The sequence below is a fragment of the Scyliorhinus torazame genome, chromosome 6 (assembly GCF_047496885.1).
Source record: "Scyliorhinus torazame isolate Kashiwa2021f chromosome 6, sScyTor2.1, whole genome shotgun sequence".
In the NCBI taxonomy this organism is placed as follows: Eukaryota; Metazoa; Chordata; class Chondrichthyes; order Carcharhiniformes; family Scyliorhinidae; genus Scyliorhinus; species Scyliorhinus torazame.
The window spans coordinates 99,733,326-99,758,430 of NC_092712.1; the positions used below are offsets into that span (position 1 = coordinate 99,733,326).

The 25,105-nt window shown below is 49.0% G+C and overlaps 1 protein-coding gene across 1 annotated transcript in view; it reads right to left on the bottom strand.

The window, feature by feature from the left end:
- LOC140425847 (MAM and LDL-receptor class A domain-containing protein 1-like) overlaps positions 1 to 17,048 on the bottom strand; it is a 659,308-nt gene extending 642,260 nt beyond the window's left edge. Inside the window, exon 1 of the mRNA XM_072510232.1 lies at positions 16,762 to 17,048. Within this exon, the coding sequence (XP_072366333.1) occupies positions 16,762 to 16,921 (160 nt within the window). The 5' untranslated portion in view covers positions 16,922 to 17,048. The remainder of the gene's footprint in view (positions 1 to 16,761) is intronic.
- Positions 17,049 to 25,105: the final 8,057 nt, after the last annotated feature.

The window sequence follows — 25,105 nt, forward strand, 5'->3', positions numbered from 1 at the left end:
TCGCGCGATTGCCGATTATGAAATCGTCGTCGGGAAAAGGAGAATCCCGGCCCAGGTCCTTGGCCACATCCTCCAACTTTAATTTCTTGCATCTCCTCCAAGACCGCCCTGCTAACAATCTCCCATTACAGACAGCTGATAGGGTTATGGCTGTGCCCTGTGAGACACCACCATCAGCCTACAGCTGCTTGAATCGTCAGACAACCATCTGCTCCTGCAAGAACTATGTTCACTGGCAATGTAAGCCTGCAGCAATAATTTCTCTGACATTGTGGACGCCTTGCTAGCGACTCATTTAATTTTACTGCCTACATTTGTGTTGCCAGTTCTGGATACATGCACAGGTATTTAGACATATATCATTGTTCATGGCAACTTCCTATCATGCCCATATATACCATAGGAACCGAAGGATGGAAATGGGCAATTCAGCCATCCACGCCTATTCTGCCATCCAATTATATCACTGCTGATTTGTATCTCAACTCTATTTACCTGCCTTCATTGCATATCCCATGTTAACTTTACTGAACATTAATGCATTACTCATTGTCTTCATCCAACTGTCAGTGCCGTTTGGAGAGAGTTTCATCTTTCCACTAACCCTTATTTAAAAAGTGCTTCCTGATTTAATAATAAAAATCGCTTATTGTCACAAGTAGACTTCAATGAAGTTACTGTGAAAAGCCCTGAGTCGCCACATTCCGCCGCCTGTTCAGGGAGGCTGGAACGGGAATTGGACCTGCGCTGCTGGTCTTGTTTTGCATTACAACCCTTTATAATAGCTTATTGTCACAAGTAGTCTTCAATGAAGTTAGTATGAAAAGCCCCTAGTCGCCACATTCCAGCACCTGTTCGGGGAGGCCGGTACGAGAATTGAACCCGCGCTGCTGGCATTGTTCTGCATTACAAGCCAGCTGTTTAGCTCACTGTGCTAAACCAGGATAGAAACAGAAAAACAGGAAATAGGCCATTTGGCCCTTGGAGCTTGCACCACTATTTAATATGATCATGGCTGATCACGTAAATTCAGTATCCCACTCCCGCTTTCTCTCCATACCCCTTGATCCCTTTAGCCACAAGGGCCACATCCTGCTCCCTCTTGAATATACCCATGAACTGGCCCCAACAACTTTCTGCAGTAGAGAATTCCACTAGTTTACAACTCTCTGAGAGAAGAAGTTCTTCCTCATCTCAGTCCTGAATGGCTTACCCCTTATTCTTAGACTGTGACCCCTAGTTCTGACATTGATGGCGGGGAAAATGCTGGAGTCAATTCCCACTCTCTGCTTCCTGTCTGCCAACCAATTCACTGTCCACGTCCAATACATTACCCCCAATACCATGAGTTTTACTTTTGCTCACTAATCTCTTGTGTGGGACCTTGTCAAAAGTCTTTTGAAAGTCCAGATGCACATCTTCTGGTTCACCCTTGTCCACTCTACTGGTCACATCCTCAGAAAATTCCAGAAGATTTGTCAAGCATGATTTCCCTTTAATGAATCCATGCTGACTTGGAACGATCCTGTCCCCACTTTCCAAATGGTCAGTTATTCCACCTTTAATAATTGACTCCAGCATTTTCCCCACCATCAATGTCAGGCTAACCGGCCTATAATTCCCCATATTCTCACTCCCCCTTTTTTTAAAAAGTGGGGTTACATTAGCTACCTCCCAATCCATTGGAACTCTTCCTGAGTCTATAGGATGCTAGAAAATGATCACCAATGCATCCACTATTTCTAGGGCCACTTCTTTAAGTACCCTGGGATGCAGAGCATCAGGCCCTGGGGACTTATCATATTTTAATCCCATTAATTTCCCCAATACAATTTCCTGATTAATAAGGATTTTCTTCATTTCCCACTTCGTGCTAGACCCTATGTCTCCGAGTATTTCCAGAAGGTCATTTATGTCCTCCTTAGTGAAGACAGATCCAAAGTATTTGTTCAACTTGTCTGCCACCTTTTTGTTACTCCTTATGAATTCACCTGATTCTTACTGTAAGGGACTTACATTTGCCTTTACCAGTCTTTTTCTCTTCACATATCTAGCGAAGCTTTTGCAGTCAGTTTTTATGTTTTCTGCAAGCTTAACCTTGTATTCTATTTTCCCCTTCCGAATTACACCCTTTGACCTCGTCTGCTGAATTTAAAATTTTTACCTTTCAAATCCCCCTAGCTACAGATAGTGAACCCCCCCCAGTGTCCACTCAATTTGCCTCACTCTTGATCTTTTGTGGTCTAGTGCTACACCTAAGTGTGTCCCCAGGATGCACATCAGAGGTGGAGACGCGTGCTGCTGTCCATGCCCTGTGGCCTTTGATGCCCTTGATGGACATCTTCTGGAGGGCCTGGAGCCAGAGTGCCGCGGCCGACTTACCAGTGTTACAGGCGTAATTGTGCCACACTGTTCTGCCTGATGCCTTTGAGATGTGCTAGTATCATCTATATCAGCTCTGGGAGGACCTTGTCCAGAGGCTCAGCATCTGACTGGGAACCAGCTACATCCTGACATCGAGTAGACCTCTGACTGCTGTCACCTGCCTCCATCTGATGTGCATCAGCAAATGTGCGGTGCTCACCAGATTGTGACCCAGAAGCCAATTCACTAATGTTGCCCACGAGGTGTGTTTCTCTGCGCTGGTGGAAGGTGGGGCTGATAGTTGTGACGCAGTGATAGTGGCCTCCTCGGAGCTCTCCTCCAGGTGGTCTCTTCGGTGACGGGATAGGGGGACCAACTCAGGATGACCCTGCCTCATCACTTGGAGATCCTGCGGACAATGGACATGTGGTCAATGAGAGGGAAGGATCATTTTGTCTGACATGAACAATTCACTTGAGACAGATCATCTGGGTGTGATGGGGCAGTGGATCCTCACTGCCTCCACTCAATGTGCAGGTGGCACAGGCCAACCTCACTGCTGGTGACTGCTCCTTCCTTGGACAACATGCGATTTCCAGGGCCTGTTTCTCACAGGGGGTGAGGACTCAGATCTCTGACATCCCACCCCCGCCTTGGCCCTTTCCCGCATATTATGGGCTACCTTTTCCTGTGGGGACAAGGAGAGGGCATTGTGAGCCACAGGCTTGATTGGTCAGGGGGGTCTATAGCAAGTGGCATGTATGGGCACCACACCTGAAGGGGTTGTGCTGGTGTGTTCCAGAGCGTAGAGGAACAAGCATGAAGATTGGATGTGGGAAGGGTGTAAGGTGGCAGCCAGTGATTTTTGGGGTGGGGAGGTTTGGCAATTTGAAGGGTGGCAGGCAGAACTGATGCCGGGAATGAGGTAGTAAGTTAGTTGGTAACTGCAACTCAATGGATGTCGTTGGTCTTCTTCCGCCATTGGAAGCCAGTCCTCCTTGTCATGCTGCCCGGGCTAATAGCCGCTGCTATGGTCTCTCAGATGCCATTGCTGACCCTGCTGCTGGTCCTCTGACCCCCTTGGGGGAACAGGGTGGCCAGTCTATCATCGACGACGTTGAGAAATTTGGCCAGGTCTCCATCGCCAAAGCAAGGAGCATGTCTGCACGTTGCCATGCTTGTGTGTTGAATGGGAGTGAGTGGTGAGGGAGCATTTAAAAGCAGTTCCCCCTTGTTAGCGGCAAGAAGCTGAGGCTTGAGTCCAACGAATCAGATGGCGAGGGAGCCAGTAATGTTGAGAATCTCGTGGGGGCTCATTTTTGACAATAAGTGCCGCTGAATACAGACTGCGATCTCGCCAATTCGACTGTCGAGAAACGCCCCTTCAACATGCCTGATGCATGATCAATGACTACTAAAGCGAGGTTGTAGTCCAACTGAAGGCTTTAATAAGCTAGGTGTTTCCCCCAGCAGCTCAGGTACAGAAAGAAGGCTGTTGGGGCGGCACGGGCTCTTATACCCCGCCTTGCAGGGCGGAGCTACCATACAGCTTGACCAATGGGAAACATACAATATCTACCAATGGTGTTCCAGCATTACTAGGTACCGTAATACCTCTACACAGACTACCACAATGCCCAAAATGACACCTTGAAATGTTTCTGTTAAATCGTACAATATTTTCATAACCATGTACACAGTAATATGTTTTCATGAATTACATGCTGGAAAGTGCCCTGGGTATTGTGGGGGTCAGACACGATGGGGCGAAATTCTCCGTAATCGGCGCGATGTCCGCCGACCGGCGCCAAAAACGGCGCAAATCAGTCCGGCATCGCGCCGCCCCAAAGGTGCGGAATCCTCCGCATCTTGACCGGCAGAGCCTAACCTTGAGGGGCTAGGCCCGCGCCCGACTGATTTCTGCCCCGCCAGCTGGTGGGAAAGGTCTTTGGTGCCCCGCCAGCTGGCGCGGATATGACATTGCCGGGCGGCGCATGCCGGGAGCGTCAGCGGCCGCTCACGGTATCCCCGCGCATGCGCAGTGGAGGGAATCTCTTCCGCATCCGCCATGGTGGAGACCGTGGCGAAGGCGGAAGGAAAAGAGTGCCCCCACGGCACAGGCCCGCCCGCGGATCGGTGGGCCCGATCGCGGGCTAGGCCACCGTGGGGGCACCCCCCGGGGCCAGATCGCCCCGCGCCCCCCCCCCCCCAGGACCCCGGAGCCCGCCTGCGCCGCCTTGTCCCGCCGGTAAGAGAGGTGGTTTAATCCACGCCGGCGGGACAGGCATTCTAGCAGCGGGACTTCGGCCCATCCGGGCCGGAGAATTGCCGGGGGGGGCCAACCGGCGCGGCGCGATTCCCGCCCCCGCCGAATCTCCGGTGCCAGAGAATTCGGCAACCGGCGGGGGCAGGATTCACGCCAGCCCCCGGCGATTCTCCGACCCGGCGGGGGGGTCGGAGAATCTCATCCCATGTGTTTTAAAATCTATATTGATCAAGGTGAAGATAGACCTAAATCCACAGAGTTCTGATGAAAGGTCATTGACCCCTATGTTTCTCTCTCCACAGATGCTACCAGACCGACTGAGTAGTGACAACATTTTCTGTTTTTACACCCTACCTAATTTAGAAAATCACTTTGGAGTATGCAATTTATTTTGGGCCCTCAGCAACATTGACAGAATGATATTTATTTTCCTCTCAGGTTGCCTGCTCCCTGATTGCCCTGCTGCTAAATTAGTCACTGCATGCATTATTACATAAATTTCACAATGCATATCCAATTTTGGATTCAACTGTTCTTTTTAATGGATTTGTCAGAAAGGCACCCAACTAGAAAAGTATATGGAATGGCAACACAGCGAACATAATTGGCAGAGCAAAATAAATATATATGGCTCAATTGAAATCATATTTCATATCCCGGCTGCTGTGTTACTCATGACTCTTTCCTTCCTCCTCCTAAGTTGCTTTCTCAACCAATTTCGCAATTTATTAGATACGTTCACAGGGTGAGGGGATTGCTAGCTGGACTAGCATTTATTGCCAATTCCTAATTGCCCTTGAACTGAGTGGTTCGGATCATTTCAGAGGCCGGTTATGGGTAAACCACATTGTTGCGGGTCTGCAGTCATGAGCAGGAATCTCCGCTTGCCGACGCTGATTCCGTAATCGGCGATCGTGCGGAGAATACCTTTTTACGACTGAATTGGGGATGGCGCCTGTTTTCAGATGCTCCGCCCCCTCCAAAAAGGAGTACGCTAATGCCGTTGGGACGGCCTCAGGACGTTACCTGAAGGCCCTCCCCAGATGGTCCACCCCCAATAGGTCGGGTCCACGACGGCACGGTTCACTTGTGCTCTCAGTTTTCGTGAACCTGGCATGTCGGCTGTAGACTGTCCAACGCCGCCACAGTCAGGGGGGGTGGGGGGGGGGGAGCTATGCTGCAGGCTGGGGGGGCTTCAGCGAGGGCAGGGGAGACTGGTCCGCGGGTGGCTTGGGGGTGTCCGGGGGGGGGGGACACTCTGGCAGGTCGCGCAATGCCTGCACTATGTTGTACGTCGTGACCGCTGCAGATCGGCGCCGTGCGCATGCGCGGCCATGGACTCGGCCATTCTCTGGGTGTTTATTTTGTAAGGGCCATGTGTTTTACATGGCGCGGCTGCTAGCCCCTCACCAGTCGGAGGTTCGCTGCTGGGGCCTCGCCGATCTTTCCATCGTAGAACTAGACACTTCCTCCGGTCATAGCCTCATGCGGCTGCTAGGCCAGACCAGGTTACCATGACAAATCTCCTTCCCATAACAATGATCTTTATTAGTGTCACAAGTAGGCTTACATTAACGCTGCAATACAGTGAAAATCCCCCAATCGCCACACTCTGGTGCCTCTTCGGGTACACAGACGGAGAATTCAGAATGTCTAATTCATCTACCAAGCACATCTTTCGGGACTTGTGGGAGGAAACCGGAGCACCCGGGTGACACAGGGAGAACGTGCAGACTCCGCACAGACAGTGACCCAAGCCGCGAATGGAACCAAGGTCCTTGGTGCTGGGTAGCAACAGTGCAAATCACTGTACTACTGTGCCGCAGGAATAGTGAACCATATGGGTCTTTACAACAGCAGTTATCCTTTGGCTTTTAATTTCAGATTTTTATTGAATTCAAATTTCATCACCTGCCACAGTGAGATTGGAACCCATGTTCCCAGAGTGTTATCCTGGGTCTCTGGATTATTAATCCAGTGATAATACCACAACTCTACCAAATTTCCCAAAGTCATTAAGCCTTTATTCACAGTGGTATTTTACAGGATAATTTTTGTTTTTGGTGCATTGTATACTCCAAGTAAAAACCTTCTCTGGGCTTTGTTAAACAATTAAATTGGGCACCCCGAATATGCTAACTTTGGATTGAACGGTCCAAATCTTGGCTATCTAAAAGGCTTTCTTCAGCATTTCATTGCAGATTTGCTTTCCTGATCTATATGAATTACATAGAAGTATAATCAGCCATGAATATCCTGTAACCAAGGTCTTACTGGAACCTTCTAACCTTCTTTCCCCTTGCAGGAATTGCAGCTTGCGTGAGACCTGGGAATAAAGGCATCACAAGTACGCACAGCTTTTTCATTGAACGCCATTTCCAGATTCACAGAGAAACATCCTTTCCCACTGAGTCACCCAATGGCTTATCGGAGGCCTTGTGGTGCGATGGTAGTGCCCCTTCCTCTGGATCAGAAGCTCCGGGTCTGAGTGCAACACAAGGACATGTTGGTCGTGGAAGATTTGTTCGTAACACGGTTCCAGGAATTCTTCCACCACTTCCTCCCATTATTCCCCAAAGGACAAAAAAACAGTGTGGCTGTGAAGGCTCACTTAAAAAAAAGCACAACAGCATTGTTCATGTAGCTGTATAAAACAATCAAGCAACTGAAGCTTATGTGTCTTCTGTCGAAGTTGAGTGAAGAAGTCTGTGTAGTTGCATGTGCAGCAAAATAAAGCATCTGTTAGCTCTTTAATGCTTGTTGCACAGCAAACTGAATGACTTTTAAGATTCATTCGTACACTCTTGGGTTCAGTGTCACCAGTTGGGTAATTAATCGGTCTGAGTGCCTTATTTTTATGAGTGTTGAGTCACATTACTCACATTTATTTGTATGATGGCATAACCCTTTGATGTAACAAAAGCTCTCCAAGTGATCAGCAACAGCTTCCCTGCGGAGCAGAAACCTTTTCAGATTTTCATTAGCATCATTTGGGGCGACACGGTGGCACAGTGGTTAGCACTGCTGCCTCACAATGCCAGGGCCACGGGTTGGTTTCTAACCTCGGGTGACTGTGTTGAGTTTTCACATTCTCACCGTGTCTGGGTGGGTTTCCTCCGTGTGCTCCGGTTTCCTCTCACAGTCCAAAGATGTGCAGGTTAGGTGGATTGGGCATGCTAAATTGCCCTTAGTGACCAAAGGTTAGGTGGGGTTAGAGGATAGGCCGGGGGAGTGGGCCTTGGTAGGGTTCTCTTTCGGAGAATCGGTGCAGACCTGTTGGGCCAAAATAGCCTCCTTTTGCACTCTCGGGATTCTATGAATTCTATAAAACAGCTTGCTTATTTGTGGTATATTTACTGCTTGGACCATGTTTTCCTTTATTCTCTCATGGGATGCACCCATCCCTAATTGCCCTTGAGCTGATTGGCATTTCAGTGGGCAGTTAAGAGTCAACCACAGGGTAAGCATTGCATATTTCCTTACTGTCACTTATACTAGCTTTATAATTCCAGCTGTCATGGTGGGACTAGAACATGTGGTTCTAGTTCGGGACCATTAGACCCAAGGCTGATCTCCTTCATCCTACTTGGAATTTTGTACAAGTTGACTTATACAAGAGTTCAACAGCCAAAACTGAGATTGTCCTGCCTGAAGAAGAGAATATACGAACAATGAGCAAGAGTAGGCCCCTTTAGTCTGCTCTGCCACATGGCTGATCTGATAATAACGTCAAACCTGCATCCCATCTACAACCAATAACCTATCACCCCCATGTTTACTCAGAATCTCTCCACCTCTGCCTTAAAAATATTCAAAGACACTGCTTCCACTGCCTTTTCAGAAAGAAGAGTCCCAGAGACTCAGGACTCTCTGAGAGGAAATATTTCACTGAATCACCATTTTAAATGGGTGACCCCTTTTTTAAAAATATTTTTATTCAAGGCATTTTCAATTTATATATGAAACACAGGAAACTATTATCTTTATACACAAACCTCTCCATCCCTCTCAACACCCCACATGCCCCACTTTTTACTTATAATATAAAACCACAATATCCGCAAACAAACCCCCTCCCATACCCACCCCCCCAACTTCTACCGCTCCTTAAGGAAGGCGATGAACAACCTCCACCTCGAGAAGAACCCCTCCTCTAAACCCCTGATGGCTAATTTTATTTTTTCCAAATGTAAGAATTCTACCAAATCACTCACCCACCCAGCTGCTTTGGAGGGCTCCGGGTCCCATCACCCTAACAAGATCCGCCTCCAGGCTATCAGGGAGGTAAAGACCAACACGTCAGTCACTTTCCCCACCTGCACTCCCAGATCCTCCGAAACCCCGACTATCGCCACCCACAGGCTTGGGGCCACCCCCACTACCTAAATCTCCAACATAAGCTCCGAAAAGGCTTCCCAACACTTCACCAACTTCGGGCAAGACCAAACCACATTAGTGTGGTTTGCCGGCCCCCCCTGAACACCCCCACATCTATCCACCACCCTCCGAATAAACCGAGTCATCCGTGATACTGTCATTTGCGCTCTATGCACCATTTTGAATTGAATTAGGCTCTAACTTGCACAAGGGGAGGTTGGGTTTACCCTCCGCAGGGTCTCGTTCCATAGCCCTGCTTGAAAAACGCTCCTCAAGCACTTCCTCCCACTTCCATTTAACCTGCATCTTTAGCACAATTAACAATACAGAGCGAGTAATACTAACAAGAACATACTTAACAACCGTGTGTGAAAACAGACCATTTCTCCCAGCCACTGAATAAAATTTCCCCGGTTCAGATCTCAGGCGAACCCAACCAAAATCCAAATTTCAAACGTCCCCCAGTCCATGGTCCCTTAAAATGTTACTTGCCTCCTTTGGCGTATCAAAGTAGTGTTCCTTTCCCCCATGCGTGACCCATAGCCGAGCAGGGTACAACATCCCTAACCGCACCATGTTCCTGAATAGGGCTGCCTTTGGCCTATTAATCCCGGCCCTTTGCTTAGCCAGCTCTGCTCCCAGGTTCTGGTAAATACAAATGGCCTCCCCAGGTGCATTCCCACATCTCCTTCGACGACCTCGAAATCTTCTCCTTGTCCAGGTATAGGTGTAGCCTCACAATAATTGCCCACGGCAGCTCCCCCGCTCTCGGTATCCTCCTCAACGACCGGTGTGCCAGATCCACCTCAGGAGGGCAATCGAAGATCCACTCCCCCACCAACTTTTCAACCATCTTGGCTACATATTCCATGGCCCTCATTCCCTCAATACCTTCGGGCAGCCCCATGATCTTCAGGTTCTGCCTCCTTGAGGCAGTAAGAAGTCTTACAACACCAGGTTAAAGTCAAACCTGTTGGACTTTAACCTGGTGTTGTAAGACTTCTTACTGTGCTCACCCCAGTCAAACGCTGGCATCTCCACATCCTTGAGGCAGAGTCATCAACTTTCTCCCTCAACTTTTCTGGCCGTCTGCCATCATCATCATTTCTGCCCCCAATAAGACAATCCGATCTTCATGATTGGTTACTGACTCCTCTACCTTTTGGATCGCCGCACTCTGCGTCTCCAACCTCTGCTCCACTCTCTCCAGGGCAGCTCAAATCAGCTCTGCCACCTTCAGCAGGTCATCTCAGGCTGCTTGTCTCTGTTTTTTAAACTCAGCTGCAAGGAATTTGACCAACTACTCCATTGACCATGTAATGCCACCATAGGGCTCTCTGCCATTGTTTTCCCTGCTGCGCCACGTGCATCATCCTGTTCTGGAGAGTGCCCCTTGAATTGACACATTCCTCGTCTGGTATCACTTTGACATTCCCCACCGAAGGAGAACAGTAAGAAGTCTTAAAACACCAAGTTAAAGTCCAACAGGTTTGTTTAAAATCACTAGCTTTCAGAGCACTGCTCCTTCCTTAGGTGAATGAAGAGGTATGTTCCAGAAACATATATAGAGACAATGTCAGCAATTGAAATATCAGACCACGCTCCACACTACATGGACGTGAGAAGGGCAGGGCCCAATGCCCCACATGGAGGTTGGACATTGCCCTACTAGCTGACAAGGCCTTCAACGAAAAGATATCGCGGGCCACAGCAGAGTACACGGAGAACAACCAGAACGGGGAGGTCTCACCCTCAACGTTTTGGGAAGAGCTAAAGGCCGTACTAAGAGGGGAAATCATCACTTTCAAAGCGCGAAGAGATAGGGAGGAAAGGGCGGCTAGGCAGCAGCTGGTCAACTCCATACTGGAGGTGGACCGTAAATACTCTGAGGCCCCGACTGTAGAGCACCTGGCGGAGAGGAAAGAGTTACAAAGGAACTTTGATCTGATCTCCACCAGGAAAGCAGTGCACCAACTCCGCCAGGCACGTGAGACCCTATACGAATATGGAGACAAAGCCAGCCGCCTGTTGGCACATCAACTGAGAACGTAGGCAGCCACCAGAGAAATTGCACAAATCAGGGATACTAGAGGCACATTAGAAACAGAACCAGAAAAGATCAACAAAGCCTTCAGGGCCTTTTACCAAGGGCTGTACACCTCAAAGCCCCCAATGGGGGAGTCCGGGATGAAACGGTTCCTTGATGGGCTGGACATACCAGTCATGGTGGAGGGCAGAAAACGGGGCCTGGAAGCACCACTAGCACTGGAAGAGATCATGGACAGCATGGCGGGGAAGGCACTGGGACTGGACGGAATCCCAGCGGACTTCTACAAAAAATTTGCGACAGCACTGGCCCCGCACCTGCGGGAGATGTTCACAGACTCGCTGGCCAAGGGCACACTGCCACGCACGCTAGCACAGGCCTCAATCTCGCTGATACCTAAGAAAGATAAAGACCCAACGGAATGTGGGTCATACAGACCGATCTCACTGCTGAATGCAGATGCCAAAATACTGGCCAAAATCCTAGCCAAAAGGCTAGAAGACTGCGTGCCAGAGGTGGTCGCAGAGGACCAGACGGGCTTTGTCAAAGGTAGACAGCTTACCTCGAACATCAGGCGCCTGCTGAACGTGATAATGACCCCCTCCGGGGAGAGAGTACCATAGGTGATTGTCTTCCTAGACTCAGAAAAGACCTTCGACAGAGTCGAATGGAAATACCTCATAGAGGTACTGGAGCGGTTCGGGCTTGGAACAGTGTTCACCTCCTGGGTAAAACTCCTATACAACGCTCCCATGGCGAGCGTACGGACTAACAATACCAACTCCCGATACTTCCAGCTGCACAGGGGCACCAGTCAAGGATGCCCACTGTCCCCGCTGCTGTTTGCTCTAGCGATCGAGCCCCTAGCAATTGCGCTCAGAGCAGTAAAAAGCTGGAGGGGGACCCGAAGGGGAGGCAGAGAGCACAGAGTCTCACTCGAAACACATGACCTGCTCCTCTACATTTCGGACCCACAAAGCAGCATGGACGGAATCAACGAGCTCCTGAAAGAGTTTGGCGCCTTCTCGGGCTACAAACTCAACATGAGCAAAAGCGAGATCTTCCCAGTACACCTACAAGTAGGTGGGGCAGCACGAACGGGACTGCTGTTTAAACAAGCCCGACACAAATTCCGCTACCTGGGGATCCAAATAGCCCATGACTGGAAAGGAATCCACAAATGGAACCTCACCAGTCTGACGGAGGAAGTAAAAAAGGACCTGCAAAGATGGAACACACTCCCACGCTCCCTTGTGGGGCGAGTCCAGACGATCAAAATGAACATACTGCCCAGGTACCTCTTCCGACTTTGATCCATCTCGATCTACATCCCCAAGGCCTTTTTCAAAGCACGAGACAAACTAATCATGGCATTCGTATGGGGGGAGACGACTACTAGGATCCCAAAGAAGGTCCTACAAAAAACAAAATCCGGCGGGGGGGGGGGGGGGGGGGGCTAGCCCTAGGCTCTGCTCCCAGTCGATTTTCGTCAGTTGGGTGGGGTTACTGGGTTATGGGGATAAGGTGGAGGTGTGGGCTTGGGTAGGGGGGTCTTTCAAAGAGCCGGTGCATACTCGATGGGCTACAATTCCACCACTGGGCGGCGACGGCCGAGCGAATAAGAGGATGGATCAAGGAGCCAGAAGCAGAGTGGGTGCGCGCGGAAGAGGCCTCCAGCAAGGGGACTTCCCTCCGGGCCCCTTGCCACGGCGGCACTCCCATCCCCGCCCAAAAAACACTCCAGCAACCAGGTGGTGATAGCCACTCTCCAGTCCTGGAACCAACTACGGCAGCAATTTGGCCTGACCAAAATGTCGGACAAAGCTCCCATCTGCAACAACCATAGGTTCACACCAGTGCTGACTGACACCACCTTCAAAAGGTGGGGACAGGACGGAGTTACACTGACAGTCAGAGACCTATACACCGATGGCAGGGTCATAACACTGGACAAACTGACAGAGAAATTCCAGCTAGCCAGGATGAACGAGCTAAGGTACCTGCAACTCAAAAACTTCCTATGGAAGGAGACAAGGACGTAACCACAGCCGCCACGACAGACATTACTGGAAGAGTTACTGGATGCAAGCATCCTAAATAAAGGAAACTGAAGCGACATGTATGACCGACTGGTAGAAAGGGCCGACACCATACTGGACGCAACAAGAAAGAAATGGGAGGACCTGGGGATTGAAATAGGGTGGAGACTCTGGAGCAAAGCACTGCATAGAGTCAACTTCGCCTCCACGTGCGCAAGGCTCAGCCTGACGCAACTAAACGTGGTACATAGAGCCCACTTAACAAGAACCCGTATGAGTAGGTTCTTCCCGGAGGTGGAGGATAGATGTGAACGGTGCCAAGGAGGCCCGGCCAACCACACCCACGTGTTCTGGTCTTGCCCCAGACTTGCAGGGTACTGGACAGCCTTCTTCGAGGCAGTGTCCAAGGTGGTGGGGATGACGGTGGAGCGATGCCCGAAAGTGGCGGTCTTCGGGGTTTCAGACCAGCCAGATCTATTCCTGGGGAGGAGGGCGGACGCCCTTGCCTTTGCCTCCCTGATCGCCCGCCGTAGAATCCTGTTTGGCTGGCGGTCAGCAGCACCACCCAAAGCTGCAGACTGGCTGTCGGACATCTCAGAATCTCTCCAAATGGAGAAAATCAAATTCGCCATCCGAGGGTCAGACAACGGCTTCCACAGAACATGGGAGTCATTCACGCAATTGTTCCGGGACCTGTTTGTGGCCAACAAACAAGCAGAAGAATAGCCAGGTAGCCAAGAACCAGGGGAAAGTAGCCAAATCATGAGAGGGAGAGGTAGACCGGGAGGGGGGCGGGGGACAGCTAAACCTAAGAAGAAAGAAAGGCGAACCACAGGAGGGTGGGAGGGGGCAGAAGCGGTGGGAGGGGGGGAAGAGGGAAGAGACAGGGAACAATAGAGGAGAACCATAGAATTCATAGAATTTACAGTGCAGAAGGAGGCCATTCAGCCCATTGAGTATGCACCGGCTCTTTGAAAGACCCCCCTACCCAAGCCCACACCTCCACCTTATCCCCATAACCCAGTAACCCCACCCAACTGACGAAAATCGACTGGGAGCAGAGCCTAGTGGGAAAGACAGTAGAACAGCAATGGCAGGAGTTTCTGGGAGTAATTGAGGACACAGTACAGAGGTTCATCCCAAAGAAAAGAAAGGTTATCAGAGGGGGGTTAGGCAGCCATGGCTGACAAAGGAAGTTAGGGGATGCATCAAAGCAAAAGAGAAAGCCTATAATGTGGCAAAGAGTAGTGGGAAGTCAGAAGATTGGGAAGGCTACAAAAACAAACAGAGGATAACAAAGAGAGAGATAAGGAAAGAGAGGATCAAATTTGAAGGTAGGCTAGCCAGTAACATTAGGAATGATAGTAAAAGTTTCTTTAAATACATTAAAAACAAACAAGAGGCAAAAGTTGACATTGGGCCGCTCCAAAATGACGCTGGTAATTTTGTGATGGGAGACAAGGAAATAGCTGAGGAACTGAATAAGTACTTTGCGTCAGTCTTCACAGTAGAAGACATGAGTAATATCCCAACAATTCCGGAGAGTCAGGGGGCAGAGTTGAATATGGTAGCCATCACAAAGGAGAAAGTGCTAGAGAAACTAAGAGGTCTAAAAATTGATAAATCTCCGGGCCCAGATGGGCTACATCCTAGAGTTCTAAAGGAGATAGCTGAAGAAATAGTGGAGGCGTTAGTTATGATCTTTCAAAAGTCACTGGACTCAGGGAAAGTCCCAGAGGATTGGAAAATTGCTGTTGTAACCCCCCTGTTCAAGAAGAGAACAAGGAAAAAGATGGAAAATTATAGGCCAATTAGCCTAACCTCGGTTGTTGGCAAGATTTTAGAATCCATTGTTAAGGATGGGATTTCTAAATTCTTGGAAGTGCAGGGTCGGATTCGGACAAGTCAGCATGGATTTAGTAAGGGGAGGTCGTGCCTGACAAACCTGTTAGAGTTCTTTGAAGAGATAACAAATTGGTTAGACCAAGGAGAGCCAATGGATGTTACCTATCTTGACTTCCAAAAGGCCTTTGATAAGGTGCCTCACGGGAGACTGCTGAGTAAAATAAGGGCCCATGGTATTCGAGGCAAGGTACTAACATGGATTGACGACTGGCTGTCAGGCAGAAGGCAGAGAGTTGGGATAAAAGGTTCTTTTTCGGAATGGCAACCGGTGACGAGTGGTGTCCCGCAGGGTTCAGTGTTGGGGCCACAGCTGTTCTCTTTATATATTAACGATCTAGATGATGGGACTGAGGGCATTCTGGCTAAGTTTGCCGATGATACAAAGATAGGTGGAGGGGCAGGTAGTATGGAGGAGGTGGGGAGGCTGCAGAAAGATTTAGACAGTTTAGGAGAGTGGTCCAAGAAATGGCTGATGAAATTCAACGTGGGCAAGTGCGAGGTCTTGCACTTTGGAAAAAAGAATAGAGGCGTGGACTATTTTCTAAACGGTGACAAAATTCATAATGCTGAAGTGCAAAGGGACTTGGGAGTCCTAGTCCAGGATTCTCTAAAGGTAAACTTGCAGGTTGAGTCCGTAATTAAGAAAGCAAATGCAATGTTGTCATTCATCTCAAGAGGCTTGGAATATAAAAGCAGGGATGTACTTCTAAAGCTTAATAAAGCATTAGTTACGCCCCATTTAGAATACTGTGAACAATTTTGGGCCCCACACCTCAGGAAGGACATACTGGCACTGGAGTGGGTCCAGCGGAGATTCACACGGATGATCCCAGGAATGGTAGGCCTAACATACGATGAACGTCTGAGGATCCTGGGATTATATTCATTGGAGTTTTGGAGGTTGAGGGGAGATCTAATAGAAACTTACAAGATAATGAATGGCTTAGATAGGGTGGATGTAGGGAAGTTGTTTCCATTAGCAGGGGAGACTAGGACCCGGGGGCACAGCCTTAGAATAAAAGGGAGTCACTTCAGAACAGAGATGAGGAGAAATTTCTTCAGCCAGAGAGTGGTGGGTCTGTGGAATTCATTGCCACAGAGGGCGGTGGAGGTCGGGACGTTGAGTGTCTTTAAGACAGAAGTTGATAAATTCTTGATTTCTCGAGGAATTAAGGGCTATGGAGAGAGAGCGGGTAAATGGAGTTGAAATCAGCCATGATTGAATGGTGGAGTGGACTCGATGGGCCGAATGGCCTTACTTCCGCTCCTATGTCTTATGGTCTTATGATCTTATGATCCTGACTATATCATCCTTCCTTCACTGTTGCTGGGTCAAAAGCCTGGAACATCCTCCCTCACCACACTGCGAATGTACCTACACCATGTGGACTTCAGTGGTTTAAGAAGGAGGCTCACCAACACTTTGTCAATTATTAACAGGCAGTAAAATTGCTGGCCTTGCCACCAACACCCACTGTACAAACAAATGCAAAAAAAAAATCTTGAAGCCTACAGGACTCTATAAACACCCTACTAACAAACTGGCACATTAGCACAAATGTAACAGTTAAGAAAATGTATTCTCCGAGTGATCAAATCAACTTTTTAAACAAACAATTTCTGAGTTTGTTTTTTAAAATATCTTTACAGAACAGAAAAGATATGACGCCATGTTCGTTATACTTACAAGATTAGAATTTAAGAGAAAGTAAAAGATTTAAACCCATATATTTCGAACTGAAAATGCACTACCCTGTACTTACATTCTTCTTCATTATTGTCTCTGTATTTATCTGTAAAATTATAAATATCAGGAGGCACATGCGATCCTGTCGGCCATTGGAATTCAGCTCCAGTACATATTCCCACCACAAAGAATATCACAGGAGATCTTCTGAACAGTCTTTTCCAGGATCTGTTCATTGGTCATTCAATGAAGCTCCCTGGTTAAATATTGCGTATTTCCACGAATACTTCTCCTATTAAACAGCTACTACTTTTGTGAATAAAAACAAATAGCCAGACGATATATGAGCACCACATAGAACACTCACTGCACAATATCCCACTGTTCCTGGAAGGATCGTAAACTTCAACTGACTTCACAATAATCAAGAAATATTTAACCAGGGAGCTTGATCTATTCAGTTATCATAAATGAGTCACTCCAATTATAGCATTACCATGGCACTGGATTTCAAAATCATCGAAATTGCAGGAGCTCATCGTATCTTCAACCATAATTGTTTAAGTCGTTGCCATCCATAAAAATGTCAGTTGTGTGTCATAATATGCACTCATTTTCATAATGAGATACAGACAGGCAGTGATGGACACACACAGGAACCAATCACCACACAGAATACAGAACAACCAATCACCAGGCAGGACACTACAGGGTACATTACCAGTATAAAACACACGAGGCAGGAAGGCTCGGCCTCTTCATACTGGTGACAGCTGTAGCAGCAGTCAGGGTGCAATGTACAATCAGCACCTACTACACATGGCATAGAGCAAGTCTGGGCAAGCCAGACCAAGGTTAGCAAGCTTAGATTAATAGAGTGTCAACCCACAGCGAACTGTGTACATTACTCGACAAGTTCAATAAAACAGTGTTGAACCATCTACAGCGTTGGAAGCCTGTTTTCAAGTGATACGGCATCAAGTTGCAGTCCGTGTTAATCCAACACAGATAACACATCATGGTACCAGGAAACTATTAACTCTAACGGACCTACCTCAAGTGAATCTGAAACGACCGGAAAGCAAGGAGCAAACAGCCAGCGGTATGGAAAAGATCCAGGCCCCTCCACAGCTCCGGATCTCCGGCAACCTCGGCGCCAACTGGAGGGTCTTCAGACAGAAGTTCCTCGCGGCAGCCGACCTTGAGGAAGCATCAGATGCCAGGAAAATCACGCTGCTCCTGTCGATGGCGGGGGATCACGCCATCCACATTTTTGACTCGCTCACGTTTGCCCAAGGAGAAGATAAAGCAAAGTTCCAGACCATTGTGCAAAAATTCGACAGCCACTGTGAAGTCGAGCTAAATGAGAGCTTTGAACAGTACATCTTCCAACAGAGACTTCAGGGTAAGGACGAACCTTTTCACTCCTTTTTGACCCATCTCCGCATCTTAGCGCAGTCATGTAACTATGACTCGACTGTTGATTCCATGATCCGGGATCAGATCGTTTTCGGGTCCATTCCGACTCCCTGCGGGAGCAGCCCTTAAAATCAAACGTATGACCCTCCCGATCGCCATCGAATCGTGCGTTGTCCATGAATATGCCAGAAATCGCTACTCCCACATCAAGGCAGCATAAACGGCAAAACTAGCCTCCCACAAGGCAGAAATGTACAGGCCATTGCTAGGCTGCAGGGCCTGAGCATTAAGGAGAGTGGCCATTTTGTGGGTTTCAGTGGCCGTTTTGCGGGCTTTCCACGGGGCTCCGCGCAGGCGCACCGCGACTGGGAGGATAATGTGGCCGAAAACCCTACTGCGCATGTGTAAATGTCGGCCGACCGCACTGCGCAGGCGCGGAGGCGCACGGAACGCACTGACATCAGCGTCATGACGTGCCAAAATTGTGGCTCCGCCCATTTAAAGCGGCAATGCCCAGCCAAAGGAAGGCGATGTCTACAATGTGGAAAGCCTGGGCATTATGCGGCCTTATGCAGGTCCGCTCCACCGGTCAAAAGCCAGCGATCCCAGCTGCAACGCAGACCTGTCCACTGCATACAGCAAGGCATGCAGGATTCCAATCCCGAAAGCCCAACGGACCCAAATGATGACTGCCTCGAGTCTCCATATCAGGTGGGTATTATCACCACACGTGAGAATGTCTCCTTCACTCATGCAAAGCACCTCTCAATCCTAAGTGTGGATTCTGGTGACGAATGGCGCGCTGTCGTTAAAGTGAATCAGTGCAGAATCCAATTCAAACTGGACACTGGTGCGTCTGCAAACCTCATATCCCGGGCAGACCTCAACAGCATCCGAGACCAACCCAAAATTCTTCCGCCAGCCTGCCAGCTCCTTGATTACAATGGCAATTCCATAGCTGCTAGTGGATCGTGTCATCTGGTTGTATCCCACAAGGCAATCACAGTGACGTTAAGATTCGAGATTGTCAGGCCTGACGAGGCATCCCTGCTCGGTGCCCGTGCATGTAAATTCCTTAATCTGGTGCAGCGAATCCATGCCATGTCCTCTCCACCTCCGACTGCCTCATCTCATGTGAATCTACAGGCTGACATAGACGACATCCTCACGCAATATCCCGATGTGTTCGATGGGATGGGCACGCTCCCGTATCGCTACAAAATACTACTCAAGCCGGATGCCACCCCAGTCATTCATGCATCACGCCGGGTGCCGGCTCCTCCAAAGGATCGTTTAAAAGCCAGGGCATCATTTCAAGGGTCAAGGAACCAACAGGCTCGGTCAGCTCCATGGTCGGCGTGAAGAAGCCCTCAGCCGAAATACGAATCTGTATCGATCCCAAAGACCACAATCGCAACATCATGAGGGAGCATTACCCGATCCCGAAGCGGGAAGAATTAACTTCTGAGATGGCACATGCCAATTTCTTTACCAAGCTGGACGTCTCATGTGGTTTCTGGCAAATACAACTGGACGACTCCAGCAGGAAGCTCTGCACGTTTAACACTCCTTTCGGCAGGTACTGTTACAACCGCATGCCTTTTGATATCATTTCAGCCTCCGAAGTCTTTCACCGCATAATGGAGCAAATGATGGAGGGCATCGAGGGCGTGCGAGTCTATGTGGATGACGTGATAATCTGGTCCACGACCCCCAAGGAGCACAGAGATCGGCTCAAACAGGTCTTTAAAAATGTCCACGAGAATGGCCTCAAGCTAAACAGGACCAAGTGCTCATCAGGTCTGCCATCAATCAAATTTCTGGGTGACCAAATATCCCAGCAGGGTGTGCAACCTGATTCCAACAAAGTAATGGCAATCAATGCCATGAAGGCCCCAGAGGACAAAAAGGCGGTACTACGCTTCCTGGGGATGGTGAATTTTCTGGAAAAACTCTTTCCTAACATGGCATCCCACACCACAGCCCTCCGGCATCTAGTAAAAAAGACCACAGTATTCCAGTGGACACCAGCACATCAAGCGGAGTGGATGGAGCTCAAGGCAAAACTCACCACAGCCCCAGTCCTGGTGTTCTTTGACCTGACCAAGGAAACAAAAATATCCACGGACGCAAGCCAGGACGGCATTGGTGCGGTGCTCCTGCAGAAAGATGACTCCTCGTCCTGGGCTCCAGTGGCATACGCATCCAGGGCCATGATTCCGACTGAGCAAAGGTACGCACAGATTGAAAAGGCGTGCCTGGGACTTCTAACAGGAATCGTTAAATTCCACGATTATGTATACGGTCTGCCAAAGTTCACAGTGGAAACAGACGCTTCATCCACATCATCCAGGAGGATTTAAATGAAATGACGCCCCGGCTACAGCACATTCTTCTGCGACTCCGCCGATATGATTTCGACCTACTCTACACACTGGGCAAGGAGCTGATAATCGCGGATGCCCTAACCAGATCCATCACCACGCCCTGCGAACATGTAGCCTTCATTCGCCAAATTGTGGCGCAGGTGCAGATGTGCGCCAGCAACCTCCCGGCCACTGATGAACGTGTCGTCCAAATACGAGCAGAAACTGCCAAAGACCCTCTGCTGCAAAGGGTAATGCACCACCTCGCAAATGGGTGGCGCAGGGGGCAATGCCCCCAGTTTTTTAATGTCAAGGATGATTTGACGGTTGTTGAAGGGATTATTCTGAAACTGGATCGAATTGTTATCCCCCACAGCATGCAGGCCATGGTGCTCAAGCAGATCCATGAGGGTCACCTTGGAGTCGAGAAATGCCGACGCAGAGCTCAACAGGCAGTTTACTGGCCTGGGATCAGCCAGGATATCTCCAACATGGTTCTCAATTGCACCACATGTCAGAGATTCCGACCATCTCAGCCCAAGGAGATGCTCCAACAACATGAGCTCGTGATCTCTCCATGGTCCAAGGTGGGAATAGACCTCTTTCACGCAAATGGGCGTGACTATGTACTTCTGATCGATTACCTTTCGAACTACCCAGAAGTTGTGAAGCTGTCGGACCTCATGTCAAGATCAGTCATCAAGGCCTGCAAGGAGACGTTTGCCAGGCACGGTATACCACTCACAGTGATGAGCGACAACGGTCCATGTTTCTACGGCCAAGAGTGGTCCAACTTTGCACAATCCTACCATTTCAAACATGTCACATCCAGTCCCCATTACCCGCAGTCAAACGGGAAGGTGGATAAAGGGGTCCACATTGTCAAGCAGCTACTCTGCAAGGCTGCAGACTCTGCATCTGATTTTAACATTGCACTGTTGGCATACAGGGCGACCCCTCTGTCAACTGGTCTGTCTCTGGCTCAACTACTCATGAATCGCAACCTGCGGACAACTGTTCCAGCCATCCACGTTCCAGACCTTGATCACCTCACGGTGCTAAGAAAAGTGCAGTGACTCAGGGACCAGCAGAAGATCACGTATGATGCTTATGCCACTGATTTGCCTGTGCTGGCTCCAGAAGATGTTCGCATCAAGCTGCCTGAGGGAGGTTGGTCAGCCCCAGCTTTGTTGTACGACCGGCTGCCCCCAGGTCTTTCGTTGTTCGCATGGCTGATGGCTCCATTCTCAGGCGCAACAGAAGGGCACTGCGCAAAGCCTTCCCACCACCACCTGACACACCCCTCCGTATGTCGAGACGCCTCCTCCGGTCATTTCAAACCACGAGCCCGCCAATCTGGCAGCAATCCTGCCTGTCGAGACGCTGGCGTCCCCCCCCCGCCACCTCTGAGGCAGTCGACACCCACCAGAAAGACTGGACTTATAGACTTTAACTGTGTAAATTCTGTTCACCTTGTTCTGTATATGCACGATAGACACCTTCCCATGGCTTTATGTTCACTCACTCACCATTTTGCACATAGTCACACATGTAAATACAAGCACACAGCCACAAGCATTCAAATTTTATTTAAAAAGGGGAGATGTCTCAATATGCACTCATGTTCATAATGAGATACAGACAGGCAGCGATGGACACACCCAGGAACCAATCACCACACAGAATACTGAACAACGAATCACCAGGCAGGACACTACAGGGTACATTACCAGTATAAAACACACGAGGCAGGAAGGCTCGGCCTTTTCGTACTGGTGATAGCTGTAGCAACAGTCAGGGTGCAATGTACAGTCAGCACCTACTACACATGGCATAGAGCAAGTCTGGGCAAGCCAGACCAAGGTTAGCAAGCTTAGATTAATAGAGTGTCGACCCACAGCGAACTGTGTACATTTTCGGCAAGTTCAATAAAGCAGTGTTGAACCATCTACAGTGTTGGAAGCCTGTTTTCAAATGATACTGCATCGAATTGCAGTCCGTGTTAATCCAACATATATAACACATCATTGTGTATTTTATTTATTCGGTAAAATAACTTCTCCAGCTGCCCTACTGGAAAAGGCAATTCAGGTTTCACAGTTTTAAACGTCAGCTGTCCTGATAGTTCCACCACACAGCACCAGAATCAAATCTGCTTAAACACGGATTTAAATCCTCATCTAAGCTGTGGTTGAACTTAGTGAGCTACAATCGGGTAATTGTTAAAAACACTTTGGTGTTGTTCAAAATGGAAGAAAGAATGTTGGCAGAACCAGTTTGATAAAAGAAACAATGAGGGCAGCGAGATGACTTAATCTACATGTTTGGAGAAGGAAGAATGAAACTGGATAATAGCAAATGAGAAAGCTCTGCATGGACTTTTGTTTTTCACCAAGAAAGCAAATGAGGTGCCAAAGCCCATAGAATAGGAAATAAGACAAAACTTGGGAATAAAATTCGCCCTCCACCCCAATACCGCTAACTCACCATTGGTGACTGAGCTTTGGTCCCATTCTCGGAATTTCCCGGAAGCCGTTCAACTCTCCACTTCCTACCTTTGAATTCAAGTTAAATTAAAAAAAATTGACTCTCACCCACCCTTCCAAATCTCTCAATCTCTGTAACTGGATGTCTTTCATTTTACCTATTTCCAAGTGTCAAGTGCCTCAGGTTTCTTTTACATTAAAAGCCCTGTATAAATGAGCTTTACACAGGTGCACAAAAATGATGAATGGATTATTTGAAAAGTTATAAGCACTAGCAACAATGCTGTGATGGACATTTTCAATGTTAAAGCTCCACATTGTATGACACCTGATATTTTGTACGTATGTATTCCCTGAGGGGTCAGTTTGCTTAGATAGGTAGTGTGCAGTTCAGAATGATGCTAACAGTGCAGGTTCGATTTCCTTTCCGACTGTGGTAGGCTTATAGAACAGAGAACATAGAACAGTACAGCACAGAACAGGCCCTTCAGCCCTCGATATTGTGCCGAGCATTGTCCGAAACCAAGATCAAGCTATCCCACTCCCTGTCATTCTGGTGTGCTCCATGTGCTTATCCAATAACCGCTTGAAAGTTCCTAAAGTGTCCGACTCCACTATCACAGCAGGCAGTCCATTCCACACTCTAACCACTCTCGGAGTAAAGAACCTACCTCGGACATCCCTCCGATATCTCCCACCCTGTACCTTATAGTTATACCCCCTTGTAACAGCTACATCCACCCGAGGAAATAATCTCTGAATGCCCACTCTATCTATCCCCCTCATTACCTTATAATCTTATGAACTGCTTCTTTTCCCTGACCCGACTACTATTTACAAAAACTGCTACAAAAATGGCTCAGTTTCATCATCAGACGCTGGGAAGGTCCTGCCCTTGGGTAGAGCACACATGAATAAATGATATACACCTGGCTCTGAATCTTCACTATTGGGACACCCAGAAATAGGAGCCAGGACTGTTTCCCTGTGTCCATTGAAAGTACCCTCCCCCCCTCACCGTATAGGAAGTAAGAAAGGACATTAGAAGAAAATATTGTGTTATAGAAAGGAGAAGCATGACTTGTCAGATAGGTATCCTGCATCATCCAAAGGAATAGCAGCTGACACAATCATAATTGAGGCTTGGGATATCACCTGCAAAGCAAGCACTCATGGCTCCCTTATTCACTTCCTGGCCTCTCAAACACTGTACCCCACCCTCCTCACTTTCACTGGGTCCTGCCATCCTGGCACCCACGAAATCAGCTTCCCGCCACTTACCTTGGTGTCCAGCTCCAGCAACAATCTCCATTGAGGGCTGCCTGTAGTCAGAGCTGCTGGCCATTTGTTGGTTGCTGCTCTCTGTGGCGGGACTTCATGTCTCTGTCCCATCTCCAGCCTATTCGCTTGACTGCTAAGTGACAGTGTGGCAACTGTTCTTCCTTTGGGTGGGCTCGACACCCATTTTTTAGACCGGGGTGGGGTGGGTGGGGACTATGGTGATCTATAAGGTTCAGCCCTAACTATCATTTAATGCCTGAGTTAAAATCTTTACTTGAAGGCCTCAGCCTCCTTTAAAAACCTGGGTTTGAATTCAATGGGCTGGATTCTCCGATTTTGGGGCTATGTCCTCACGCCCGCGTGGGAACGGTTTACGCCACCGATTCCCCGTTTTGCTGGGGGCTAGCAGGATGGCAGTGTAGAGCACCCGCTCTAGCTGCCGATACGCCCTGAGAATTGCCGGGTCCGTGGTTGCACATATGCACGGCGGCTGCCTACAGCGGCCGCGCCGTGATTCATGGCGGAGGCCGCTCGCGAAGCCGGCCCGCGAAATAGCCCCCCTTCGGCCGGCTCACACACCCAAGACCACCCACCACAGTGCCCCCAGCCCGAATAATGTCCCCCACTGCCCACGGATCGACCCTGCCCCGACTGTGGCGGCACTGGACTGAGTCCGCAGCTGCCACGCCGAGTTCCCGACAGATGAGACCATTAGAGACCCACACCGTTGGTAACTCGGCCGGTCGGGGGGCGGAGCATCGGGGGCGGGCCTCAGGCAATGTCCTGAGGCCGTCGATACGTGACCCGCGAGTGTCATGATATGCACTCATGCACATAATGAGATACAGACAGGCAGTGATAGACACCC